This window comes from Apis cerana, linkage group LG4 (assembly GCF_029169275.1).
Source record: "Apis cerana isolate GH-2021 linkage group LG4, AcerK_1.0, whole genome shotgun sequence".
Lineage (NCBI taxonomy): Eukaryota > Metazoa > Arthropoda > Insecta > Hymenoptera > Apidae > Apis > Apis cerana.
The window spans coordinates 8627586-8642310 of record NC_083855.1 but is presented as its reverse complement, the minus strand read 5'-3'; the positions used below and the strand labels follow the sequence as shown (position 1 = coordinate 8642310).

The 14725-nt window shown below is 32.0% G+C and overlaps 1 protein-coding gene across 1 annotated transcript; it reads left to right on the top strand.

The window, feature by feature from the left end:
* The first annotated feature begins 8619 nt into the window (after window positions 1–8619).
* On the top strand, window positions 8620–13153 carry LOC107999039 (putative uncharacterized protein DDB_G0271606). Its single transcript, XM_017058673.3, has 3 exons — window positions 8620–8776; window positions 10326–10434; window positions 10777–13153. The coding sequence occupies exons 1-3, from the start codon at window positions 8765–8767 to the stop codon at window positions 11568–11570; spliced, it is 915 nt and encodes a 304-aa protein (XP_016914162.2). The 5' UTR covers window positions 8620–8764; the 3' UTR covers window positions 11571–13153.
* Window positions 13154–14725: the final 1572 nt, after the last annotated feature.

Genomic DNA, 14725 nt, shown 5'->3' with positions numbered 1-14725 from the left:
AGAAAATGCGAGTTAATTAAATTATCAATAACACTTAACAATTTATAAATTTTTACAAATTATATATATATATATATATATATATTCCTTTAATTTTGCACGTTTATTTTTCTTTATTACAAAAATATAAAATAAAATTCCGAATAACATAGAATCATCTACTTAAACTTAGAGAAAACATTCAGTTTTACATAAATCGTTGAAGATGACGATCGGTAAATCAATTTTATCGCTTAAAATTATCCCGTCTTTTAATTAATATCTTTACTCGTGTGCAAGTAATATCTTCTCTTTGAGAATCTCAAACTGTCTCAATAAATATAGGAAATATATTGGGAAAAAGTTAAAACACCACGTCGAAGATTTTAAATTCCTATTTTTTATTTTGTTTATAAAAGTCTATATTTTTTAACTTCATCTCACTCTTATTAATTTTCCATCATTATCGAGATACAAATGGACTTTTACAAACACGTTTGCGACATAGCCAAACAAGGGAAGAAACAGGAAACCATATAATTTCCCACTATGAATATTCTGACTCTCGTCGATAAATTTTACGTTGTACCTTTGATTTACACGCAGATCCTGTATCAACATCACACGTTTTTTTTTCTCCATCCGTTATCATAATTATTTTAGAGAAAAAGAGAGAAGAAAGAGGCCGAATTATCTGGCAAGGTTGTAGGAAGGTTGTCGAGGACAACGATCGTTGGTTTACTGGATTAAAAAATGATTTATAGGATCATTATCGACACGAAAGCAAGTTGATAATGGATCGAAAGAAATCGGATATTGACCGATCTTGAATTTAAGAGGAAAAAAGGGAAGAGACACGCAAAAACCTAATCACGGTTATGATAATTCACGATAATTCACTCTTATGAACTTTAATCTGTACTCGCGATCGTGTCACAGGGCTGCAATTTTGTCACGGAGAGAAAACAGAGAGAAAAATTAATTCGGTATCGAAGTTGGGAGAGACGTGTTATTATGAGAACGAATAAATTCAACGTGTGACGTTTATTATTTCTTTGTAAAGTACGCTTTTTTACGATTACGTGTCCCTTTTCATTCAACAGTGACATTGATGCGATAAAAATATGTAAATAGTTAATCATGTGTTATTACAAGTTCAATTAAATTATATGTTTTATGATTTTGGATATTAATGTGCAAGTATTAATTTATCTTTTTTGTATTCTATTTGAGAAACGCAAATTTTATTGATACGTTCAATTTTTAATTTTTGACAGTTGATTCAAGGTATAAAAGAAATTAATAATTTTATTATTAAAAAAAATATATATATGTGCATATATCTACGTCTATCTTATCACTTATTTTATACATCCTGTTATAATTTTTTCTGTTGATTACATTTCAAACACAGTTCCTCGATCAAATTTCAATCATAGAATAGGCCAGAAATATGATGACACGTTTGAATCGATTCAATATGTAATTGTAAGGTGAGAAAGGGGATGTAATAATTTTCATATCCAGCGCAGCTGCACGAGCGTCAGTAAAGGTCGATTATTCAAATGGAAGAAATTATATCAAGCAAACCAGGAGGCTCCATTTTATTAACAACTTGTTCCAAACTCCTTCTCTCCTGCCCTGGCATTAATTGTGTCTCGCGAATCGGCGATAAATCACATTGGAAATTCACTGTTATCAATGTGGCTGCCTCGTGACAGTTGAAATTGATACAAATTCAATAATTATGCTCGAGGATACTCGTATCTCTATTCGAAATTCTTAATAAATCTCGTCCTTACGTAGCCAGCAATTATCAGAGAAAAATAATTCTGAAGAGGATAATCGATAAATCAATGATTGATAGGAATAAATTAGATTATTGGAACGTTTGACGAATCTTTTTCTTCTTTTTCAATTGATTAAGGAGAATATTCCAAGAGAATCGCGTAATATATCTAATTATATACACGAATCGTTAATCAAGATGACATTAATAAGTGTGTACCTATCTGGAATGTATATCGTTTAATTATTACAAGTTTAACGAGATAGAAATACCTTTGTAACTATTTTTGCAACGTGAAACTTAAAGTATAATCGAGAAGTTGGTTGCCTTGACTTTTATCGTATTATTTGACTTTCGTGAATTATTTATTACTTTAATTATATTACATTTTTTTTTTGAAAAATTTCTTCAATATCCAGCATATTACTGTATATAATAATTTGAAGAAAATTTAAAGAAAATAATCATCAGTTAGCTTTCAGTCTCTATTATTTTTACTCTCAAGTATCAATAAAGATCGATAAAGAAAGAATTAAAAATTTGGAAAATAATTTCCCAGAAAAATCAGTAGATATTTCTATTTTAATGTGAAATAATTTTTCTTAAAATTCTTCCTGTTTCACATTCTTTCCACATCCGCTTCTGCTTCCTAAACCATATTCATCGAATACGTCGATCTCTTTCTTGTCCCTATTAATTTTACGATGGTCAGAACCGGTAGCCTCTGCACGATACGAATTTCACGCTTGTCTAGTTCCCTCTTAATCTTCTCCTACTCTTTTTATCTTCCTTTTTTTTTTCTTTTTTTCTTCTTTTTTTTTTTTCGAGCCTCGTCTTTCTCGAAAGACGATCTCGATTCCAGGAGAATTTCGTTAAATTTAACCAATGGAAACGAAACTCCTCGCTATTAAAATATTCACGCGGTTAGATCGATAACTTTTTCCCCCTCCCCTACTGATGTGAAACTCCGACCGGGTTGCTTCATTATCCTGGCGCCAGACAGGACACTACGGGGCCCCGTGTGTTTTAGCCATGGGGCCAGTGAACGTCCTTGGTGTCTTTCTGGGGTCTTTCCTTCTTGGAGTATATTTGTTGGGTGTCGTCCATCGGGAAACTTATCGTAGAAATGAAGTGGTGATTGCTTTATTCTTTTTTTTTTTTTTTTTTTCGTTTTATTGATGTGAAACGTGGTACGTAAATGAAGGTCGATAGTAATTTTATGTAGCATATTTAAGAAAGAAAAATTGATATGAAATAGATAGATACATAGGTTGAATAAATTATTGTTTTATTGTTACATTGTTGAAATGTTGAACGTACTGGTATTTTCTTTTTTTTTTTTTTTTACTACCTACTCAAAATCGATGGCAATAGCGAATCGAGTCACGAGAAGATGTAGGTTCAACGTGGAAAATTTATGCGTTGATATTTCTGGGATTCTTATCTGTTTAATGTAAAAATCGGTTTTCTTTTCTTTTTCTTTATTTGTTGGATATTGAGCGGCTCAAAAAAAAGAAGAAAAAATTGAAAATTATTTGCGACGAAGTCTATTTTCTGATTTTCAAATGAGAGCGTTATATTGCAGGATAAAATAATTGTTATATATAGTGAGTGAGATATTCATTCAGTTAGTTTTTTTATGGATAAGATATTTTATGTTTAAGGAATTAAATATAAATCAGAAGCGAAATATACAATTAAAACTAAATTTCGATGTAAAATTATCAATACGAGAGAGAAATATTACAATTCTAACATTAAAGATTGAAACACATTGTAATTTTGAAAGATATAAATAATATTGCGTTCAATTAACGCGTGGATCACGCGCCGAATGCAGAGAAAAACATATAGACAAAGAAAGTAAGTGATAAGAAAAGGACAGAGATAGGATAAAAATATTGAATTCAGCGCCATCTTCAGAGTGCCGCAAATGAAACACAAAAAGAAAGGACAGAAAATAGTTAAAAAAGGATAGAGATAGGGCAGGAATTGACATTCAGCGCCATCTCTTAAAAATTGTCTGAAACTTGTCCTCTTCAAGTTTCTAAATATCTTCGAGAGATGGCGCCATCTGTCAATTCTCCCATTGATTATCAGTATAAATAAGACAAAGAAAATAATAATAAGAGAAAGACAGAGATAGGATAAAAATATTGAATTCAGCGCCATCTTCAGAGTGCCGCAAATGAAACAGAAGAAAAAAAGATAGAAAATAATAGAAAAAGATAGATATATTAAGAATTGGCTTTGAGCGCCATCTCTTGAAGATCATTTCAAACTTCTTCTATTCAAGTTTCGAAATATCTTCGAGAGATGGCGCCATTTGTCAATTCTCCCATTGATTAACAGTATAAACAAATACAGAAAGAATTGGCTTTGAGCGCCATCTCTTGAAAATCATTTGAAACTTCTTCTATTCTAGTTTCTAAATATTTTGGAGAGATGGCGCTACGTGTTAATTCTTACCTATTTCTATCCTTTGATAGAAGATTGACAAGTGGCGCCATCTCTCGAAGATATTTAGAAACTTGAAGAGGACAAGTTTCAAACAATTTTTAAGAGATGGCGCTACGTGTTAATTCTTACCTATTTCTATCCTTTGATAGAATATTGACAAGTGGCGCCATCTCTCGAAGATATTTAGAAACTTGAAGAGGACAAGTTTCAAACAATTTTTAAGAGATGGCGCTAAATGTCAATTCCTGCCCTATCTCTATCCTTTTTTAACTATTTTCTGTCCTTTCTTTTTGTGTTTCATTTGCGGCACTCTGAAGATGGCGCTGAATTCAATATTTTTATCCTATCTCTGTCCTTTTCTTGTCACTTACTTTCCTTGTCTTACTTATTGTACGAATTTAAGTCGCTCAAAAAGAGGTTTCCGATATTTATCGATTAGAAATCTTCATAAAATTTATTCGATCCAATTTTTATATGTTACAAGCATCTTATAAATATTTATTTCATATATTTAAATGTAATATTTTGTAATAACAATATGTATTCTTGCTAATAACTTCTTACAGACTTTTTATATTATATTACTGTTTTCGAATAAATATAAAAAAAAAATTTCAATAAATTTTATCGTTTATTTGAGTATGAATAAAAAAAACGCATTTAATTTTAATTTAAAACATGCTTTTTAATGTAAAACATGCTTTCTCTAGCTCAAAAATCTGAGCAATCTCCAAATAAATTACACTCTTCCCATTTCTTTATATACAGTTCTAAACGTAGTTCGCATTAAATATATAAAAAGTAAAGATACAGGAACGAGGTATCTTGTCAGAATGTCTGTTTTATACATTCCATACATTCTACGTAACGGTAACAATCGCAACGCACGATCGATATCATTTCCTATGCTACAGTTAACGCTCATTTAACCAACCAACACTATCATATTTCTGCAATAATTTCTGATTTCTACAGTTATCATAATTAATGTTCCTTTGGTTACCTTTTCATTATCCTTCTTTCTTCCATTTCCATATTTTCATGCATTGGGTGAGTCATCCAGCTCTTACAATCGAACAAGATTATATTCCATCTGATCGACTCGCTTACGTAAATCTAGATAATATATCTAGTGTTAAAATATAAAATATAAAAATATACATAATGCATCCAATATATTACAATTAATGCAAATTTCTTTTCTTACCCTATTGTAATTATTGTTTTGGATTAAAAATAATTATTATTCAACGATTTATTAATAAGTGAGAGAGATTATTAACGAAAAAATGTACGAAAATTTATCGCGATCAACAATAATTATAGATAAGAGAAACTAGTAATTTCGCTAATAATTTCTTTTTTTCTTTTTCCATAATTAAAAAGTAAAAAGATGATTTTATCTTACTTTGGCACGTAAAAATTAATTGCTTAATATCCGTCAGTAAAGCATCGAACGTTCTATTTTTGAGCTGTTCCGTTGAAACGCAGTTCTTCCTTACGATGTACTTTCTCCGCCAGTTTCCGCGGAACCTTTTTTCTCCTCGTTCCTTTCGAATATTATCGAGGAACTTTCCTTGTTCTTTCGATTTGTACCACGTTTTTCTTTTTCGGAACATCGCGTTACAAGGCCTGCGTGGCTAATTAATTCCGTTGGATCAGAATTATCTATCGACTCGATCGTTCGTTGCTGCATTGATTTTCCTAGTCAAATTTTATCCGACTGTGAGAAAGTATCTTAAAAAGACTTTTATTTCACGTTTCATCTATGTTATCGAACTTGGATCGAATTTGCATAATTGATGAAATTTTTTGTTATTTTTCCCAGGATTAGGGAAGGAAAATTCTTTTTAAATTTTCATGCGACGATTCATAGAGATTTATTAGCAGTAATGAAAATTAAGCAATTAAAGGATTCAAATATATACGTAATTTATTTTATTTTCTCGATTCTGGATAATTTGTTACGAGTATTATAAAAACGTTTTATAATACACGTTTTATAGTACACATGTTTTATTGTAGTTTTTTACGTAATAGTATTCTCTCTTCTCTTTTCTCCTTAATTTTAAGGAAATAAGTTAAATTAAATTATTCAAGTAAATTTAAGCATTTAACATTTCATTGTTGTATACCCTTTAATATATTAATTACAAGTTTGGACTAAAAATTGACATAAAAACAGAGTGTTACGTAGATACTATTCTTTCTTTTCCTTTAGGCGAAAACTTCCTGTTACTCTCGAGAAGTAACCAAGAATCTGACAATTTCGAAAATTACCGTGATTTTTCACACGGATCTGGATAAAAAAAAAAAAAAAGTCGAGATTGCCCCTTTAGTCTCCTAGATTTACGAGGTTCTTAGACTTCGTTTAGAACGAATAATAGTTCTCTTGTACAACATCCACGTAATATCCTCTAATTTTGCCCGCGTAGCTGACATTTTTTTCACACGGATCAATTTAATATATTTTCGCCTCCGTAATAAATTCCGTGAACCATGTTTTCGCAATGGAAGGGTTTTTTTTCGAAAATTCGAAGATGAAAAATTTGCTTCAACTCTGAAATTCGTTTCAATAAGTAATAAAGATCAATCAGAGAAAATATACGACATACGATTTTTTTTATGTTCTAACGTTGAATGAAAAGATTTTGAAATGTTGGAAATAAATTTGAATTTGTAAAAAAAAATTTGTATCATGAAAATGTTTTGAGATAAAAAATATTGCATTAATAAAAATACATGAAAAAGATAAATGTAACTTTGGTAAAATTTTTAATTCGTAAAAGAATAAATGAAGATATAATGCGCGATAAAAAACATGCAAAGATCTCTAAAAATAATCTAAATTGATAACGTTATGCGTACTCGATGTATATGCACATATCCATTGTGTTACACCTTGATCTTAAGAGATGTCAAGATAAATCTCACAATTTACATTTTCAATTTGCATTTTTTGAAAATCGAAAAGTTCAGGATCACCGTATCCATTTTCTAGTTGTTCACTGTGCACCAATTTTTATTTTTATTTTTCTATTTCAAATATTTTTATGGCCGTTATTAGATCTCATTAATAAGTGATTTGAGTCAATTATCGGAAATCATTTGCACGTTATAAACGTTAGTTATGCACGATTTGTAAAGGCATAAAGCAATCGCTTACGACATGCATGAAGAAATTGCTTTTGTCTTTTCTTTTTTTCTTGAGTCGGTATGAACATATTCTGATTTAGAGATTTTGAAATTCTTTGATATTTTTTTTTTCCATCACTTTTAAACTTTTTTCAACGAAAAAGGACACGAATAGTTATATTATTCACTATCTAAATAATTTATATTATCCGTTTTGAACGAAAATTTCTCTTTTTCCTTGTAAAATGTATTTTATTACGTATTGTATATAATTGAATAGAAAAGATAATATATATTGTTGTTACGTTATTTTCCATTTCTTCTTTGTTATGCTTTAATGGAAGACAAATAAAACATTTGATGCACGGAACCGGTTTCATTGACTTCAACAGTCAGCTCTTTGACTTACGAACGATTGATTAAGTAACAAATCTTAATTTCGAGTTGGTTAAACTGCACCATGCGACAGTCCTTTTTTATAGGTATTACGTATTTTTTATAGGTGATGTATTTATTTTTTATCGTAATATTTATTTTTACACATTACGATATTCTAAGAATTTGGAAAAAAGAAATATATTTCTCGAAACAAAAAAAAAAAAATGCTCGAAAGCAGTAGATACATACGAAAGTAGTTTTCACCTTGTACAAAATTTCCTCTTATTCCGGTAAATTCTTGTACTAATAAAAATTTCATTTACAATTCTATCTTACTAATTAATTGACAAGATACACCTACGCATAACGAAGAAATAATGAGAGATAGTTTAATTCCTTCGAAGTGAAATTGATCAGGAAATACTTACATTTCTAATACGAAACATTTTTATCGATACAATTGTTTTCCCATTTGTCATATTTTTCCATAAACAGATCATATCCAAAGAATCAACATTTCTACATTACTATTAACGCCTCCAGAATTTAATTACCTTACACTCAACGTTAATTAACACTGTCACCGTTATTCACCATATCCCAAAAATGCTTTACATCAAATATGCTTTACACCGTGGTTACTTAAAATTTCACGAACATTTTCGATCGCCAACGCCCTTACCAGCTTATTGTTTCCTCTCCAAGAAGGTTGTAAACCTCGTACACGGTATCCACACCTTCCTAAATCAACCTTTGTGAACAAATAGTTGCGGCAACGACATTGCATTCTTGCAATCGGGCCCCGATAATATCCCGGGGGCCCCCTTCGGTGGCTCGCTCGTTACCCGAGGCAGAATTACTTTAAAAAGTAGGTAGCCACCGGCCGTCTGCTCGGCCGACCAATTACACTCGGGGCCGACACCGAGTATATAGAAGAGCCACGGCGGCTCCAGCGACTGATTTCCGCTCGAAGAACCGCGAACCGAGCATCCACGTTCATCGATTCCTCCGCCCGCCACAGCCATGAGACTTCCAGTGAGTGATGATCAGATAAATTCAAATTTTATTCAAAAATCTTTTGACTCGAGTCAATTTACTTTTTCCATTGGTGGAATTGTCGAGGGAAGGGGGGAGAGATGAGAATTTAATTTTCTTTTCTTTTTTTGATTTTCAATTTTATCTTCGATAGTGACTAAGTGAAACATATATGTAGTTTTTTAATAATTTTTGATTTAATGATAGATTGATAATTCATTGGTATTGATAATTTGTCGATGAAATTCCATTGGGGGTGGATTTAGAATTTGAAAACGAATCCACTATTTTTGGTTTTCTTTGATCATATGAGTGAATCGAATTATTTGATTTTATTAAGAATGAGGTTTCACGATGATTTTAATTTTTGGTGGTTTTCATTGATGGTGTGTTATTGGAAGTATTTTTTTGATTTTTTTTGGGAGGGAATGACGATGGCACGAATTATCATTCGAGATATCGCGATATATCGTTTGAAAATGATATTGGATGGTGATCACAGAGTCGATTTGTATCTTCAACCACTCTCTTTGAGCCATGTTGTTTTTTATGGTGATAAAGTAGAAAAGAGATATTAGAATTAAATAAAAAAAATAGATAAACTTTATTACGATGGTATTATACTATGAAACTATTTTTGACATTTATTTTGATTCCTATGTTCTCTCATATAATAATTTAAAATAATAGAAAAATGAATGATTTAGTTATCTAAAATTTTACCATTAGAAATTCCAAATTCTATTTCTATTTAAACTTTCGCAATCATTTATTCTCCTTCTTTTTCTAAAAATTTATTGTTCTTTTGATAGAAATAAATATAATTATGAATTAATTAATGCAGTTTCTCTTTCTTAGGCGTAACTATACGCTGTTCAAGACTCGTGTGTGTTTCACATTTCAATTCGCGATTTTAGCAGAATAATTCATCAAATTGAGGGGGAAAAAAAAAGAAAAATTCTAAGCTCCATTATAAAATCCTCTCAAACACGCATGCTTATTTATTTACAGCCATCTCTCTCTCTCTCTCTCTCTCTCTCAGTTCTTAACACTCGAATCGTAATTACTAAACGAAAGTTCATTCTCCAAATAATCAATCTTAATTTTCCATACTTAATGGATATCGTTTACAATTCATGGCACTCTCGAACAACAAATTAAACTTAATTTTATGATAATTGCAACTATCCACGAAAGGTGCACAATGGAAGAAAGTGAACCAGCGTTTAACCAGTTCGTTACTTTAGAACAGAATCAATCAAAAAAAAAAAAAAATAATAACAAAAAAGCATCTTATTTTAATCAAATCTCTCCACCCTTCAAACAGCAGCAAAACGACCAACGAACCGAAGTCGCTGGCGCTCGATTTCCATCTCGATCTCCGAGAAAAGGACAGATCTCGCGCCCTCCTTTGACCAGAGAAAGACGGCCAGAGGAAGATTTCGCTTTCTAAAGGATCTCAGATTACCAAGATTACGTTGCGCCATCGTCGTATTCGTTGTTGTATATTCGCGACTTCTCGCGATAATGCAATTTTATCTGTTCTCAGATCCTCTTTATCGCCTTGTTGTTCGTTTCGACGACGATGGGGCAAGAGAAGAACGGTCAGCGTTCCCCTCGTGCACCGCAGCCGCAACTCAAATACCAAGATCCGAACGGTAAGAATAAGAACACACGAAAATCGACAATTAAAACGATATTTACGCGAGATCGAACTACTCGTCTCTCTTTCTCTCTCTCCTTTCCTCGAGAATAGTACGACGGATTGAATTTCTATTCGATGGGTTAAATTTAATTGGCTTTTAAACGCGTGCCGCGATAGATGATAGTAATTCGATCAACTTCGCTTTGTGATTTGATTTCAATTGTTCGTGCTTGCAACGGGATCAACGATTGTGCGATTGATCTCGTGAGAGGTTTTTCATCGTGGATTTTCAGGAATGTTTGTTGCTTAAATGAATTGTACATAACGGCATCAACGTTATTATTTATATCTTTAGGTCTAAAGGTCGATTGGAAATTTTTCGGCATCCTGAATCAGTTTCGACCTCGGCAGAAATCCAGCGAGCAAACGGAGGCGGAGTCTCAGCAATTGCAGGACGAACAGTCGCAACTCGTCCAGATCGAATCCGATCGGTTGGAACACAGATCGTATTTGCAACATGAAGCACAGCCAGAGGCTCAACAGATACGGTACAAAACGTTCGTTCAACCGATCGACGTCCAATCGCCTGATCCAAATCAGATTCAGTACGGCAGATACTCGGATCCTCACGCGAAGCAAGTGATAGTGGAAGACTTCAAACATCCTGACCCATCATCCTCCGTTTACGCTTATTCTCAGCAATCGGCCCAGCACGATCAACAATCGGCCCAGTACGAGACGTCTGAGAATTACGGCGAGGAACCACGGAAAACCAGGCGAGAGTATGCGAACAGGGGTAGAATCGTGTACAAAGGTAGCTACGAACAGCAACAACAGGAAGAGCCTCGGGTGGAGCAGATCGCTGTGCCCGTGGAAAGGCTTCCATCGCCGATCCCTCAGAAATTGGTCATCGATAAGAACATGCCTATTCAGATTCAACAGTTGCTTCAATATCAGGCAAGATTGCCATACGAAGTGATCGCCAACAGTATTACGTACAAACCGAAATCTTTGTTCGTGCCTAAGCCAATTCCTGTAGATGGAAAAGGACCGTATCAGTATCGAAGCAAGGTTTATTACGTGAACAATGAACAGTACGACGACGAATTCCACTCGACTAAACCTGTCCAGGAGAATCAGAGGCATTAATGGAATTTGGAATTTGAAATTTTATCGGAGTTGGAGTTTTTTTTTATGTTTGTTTGGTTTGGAATTTTGATCGGTTCAATCAAAGATGAGGTTTGACTTGAGATGGAAGGAAATGAGAGGATTCATCGTTTTATTTCGTTTTTATATCAGTACTAGAATTAAAATGTATATCTGAATATGATGGTTTGTAGATGGTTTAAAGTTATTTAAAAAATAATTAGATGTATTAATCGTGTCGTCTGTCTGGATAAAAAAATTTTGATATTAATTTTGCTGATAATTATAAAAACGAAAATCTGAAATCAATTTTTGTCCATCGTTCAACGGAAAAATCGAAGATATTTCCAATCTCGACAATCTCTCTTGTTGAAGAACAAAGGTTTACACTTTTTGAGTAATATATTCTGGTATATTATTAAGTCGCACACAGTTACTTTATTAAATTCAGTCACTGATTTCAGCTTTAATTTTTATTCACGATTCTTCTTACAGCTTTAATGGATACAATGGATACAATTGTTTATCAATATTTTCAATTTGGATTTCGTCATAACGACAAAATTCAATTATAGCTTATAATTCGTATATAATATACACTTAAAATAAAAACCATATCACCGTAAATTTAGTATATAAATATTATTAATTTTTATACAAATTTATATATTTTTTGAAATCACTTATGCCGCAATAAAAATCCCACTAATTTATAATTATATCTATTTCAGTATATTCGATAACAAAAATATAATATTATCGTATTTCTTTAACAATTATTTATCCCGCAATAAATATTTCGAACAGATGTAACAATTAATATCGATCTTTTTTAAATCAATATAAACTTCAAAAGAAAAACAAAAAAAAAAGAAAAAGAAAGAAAACAATTTTTGGAACTCACACATATGTAACACATAATTTCCATCCATCTCTATAAATTCCATCGTCTTAAAATAAAATAAATAATTCAAATTTTTTTTTCTCCGCACAACAAAATCATTCCTCGTTTCCATGAACGTTTCCAGACGTGAATGGCGTGAACGGAACTTCCGGCGTAAAAGTAACTCGAGCGCACGGTTACGAAATGGTTATCGATCTCTCGAGAGCCGCTTCCTAGGGGAATTTATCGAATATCACGCGCTCGAGCACGATCTGCTCCGTTTACTCGTCGATAAATCTCCCCTTGTTGAAGCACGCGTAGAAAGTCGGATGGTTTCCACCTTTCTAATAAAGACGCGTGCTCTGACCGATGATGGAAAGCGATACGATAATATCGAACGTTCGTACGACAAGTCGAAAGTAAATACGATCGTTTGTTTTGAATCGACGATCGTGTATCGTAGAGTATAATATTTATCATTAGGATGTCGAGCGATATCTGTATAGGAAATCGATTTCAGTTAGTTCAATCGAGGTATTCGTGTTTGTTAACATCGTAGGAAAGCAACGATCTATGTAATTTCGCGTTGCATATCGGTTTGATTAATTATAAAAAGAAGAGGAAATAGTTGTGTATCGAATAGAATATTTTAATTTATAGAATTTTCTTTCTTTTCTTGAATAAAAATTTTCTGGAATTTTAATAGTGCTTTTTCTTGATTACTCGTTTATTTTAATAATTTAAAGTCTTCGATAAAAAGGGAAAGAATTTTATATCGTAAGAAAACTAAGAAAATTTAAGGTACAATTTATTATAACACTTAGAATACAGATACAGTTTTACGTTTCAATCATTAATTTTAATTATATAAGAGAGAAGTGAATTACACATTTCATTAACTCAAACGATTTTTCTTTCGAACGAATATCTGAAATAATTTCACAATTTCCTAATTCGCGTTTAGAAAGAATTAATTACTATTTCCTTAACATTGCAAAACTTCCGGTTTTCTGCTCTACTTTTAAGGTAAGGCCTCTTAATTGCCGTTGGAACAAAACAAAAGATCAGAGATGTAGTTTTTAGAAGAGTTATGGAACTTCGTAACGAAAGCGACAGCATTTCAAGCGTACAAGGAAGAGCATGTATGTAAAACAGTGTTGTGGCCTTCACGCATCTTGAGTGGATTCGTGTTATTGCGATTATGCACGCGCTCAGCATACGTGTTGCAACTTTCGTTTCTATTCTGTCCACAAACGCATTCATATTTCACTGGATAATCTTTGAGTTCGTTGATCTGAAGAATAAAACGATGTTCAATTTCCTTTCAAAATTCATCTTTGAGTTCATTAATCATCAATTCGTCAAAATGGACTAATGAAACGATATTACAATTTTTCTATAGTAAGAAATGAGGTTATAATTAAAACAGAAAAAGATATTTTGTTATATTATTTGTTGTAATGTAATGCGATAAAAATTAATTAAAGAAATAATTAAATAAAATAATTAATAATAGATGTGTGTTCGATTTATAAAAAGAGAATCGCGATAAAAGATTTGATTTCGTTTCAGAGAACCGGAAAACTGGAATAACTCGATTCGTGAAGCATGATTGTATGCTCTCCTCTTACTTTTCATATTTTATTCGAATCATTTCGTTCTCTTCCGGCAAGATAGGCAACAAGAAAAAAGAAAATCTTCGATTTGATACATTTGATTTTAACGAACTTATATTGTCTCGAATCTCACATTTGTAGATAATCATGTCGAATGAGTAATACTAATTGTATATATTATTTCATGTTAATTTCACATTATGAAATTTTAAGTTCATTCAATTACAATTAATAATAAGTTACATAGTAAGTAAATATAATTTATTGAATGCAACAGGATACGTGAAAAATTAATTATTCACGTCTATTTGTTTTATTTGTTTGCAATGATTACTTAAGTTCAATATGTGCATAACCGCATTTAATTGTTGCGTAGGGTCGTTGCATGGTGGTAACCTTTGAATGGATTCTCTACATGGGAAACGTGTCTTTGAATCGCATTCCTTATCGATGGCTTCAGCGTTTTTTCCAACGATGCAATCGAATGTACGTTTTTACGAGCAACGTAGAAACATAGTTACATTCATTGTCGACATGAATCTTCGTAACATTTTTATTAGCTCTTCAAACATCTAGGTAAAATAGGGACACCTTTAGTTCAATGTAATTTCTTAAAATATTATAAAAAAAGAAAAATAAATATTGGTATATAACTTTTC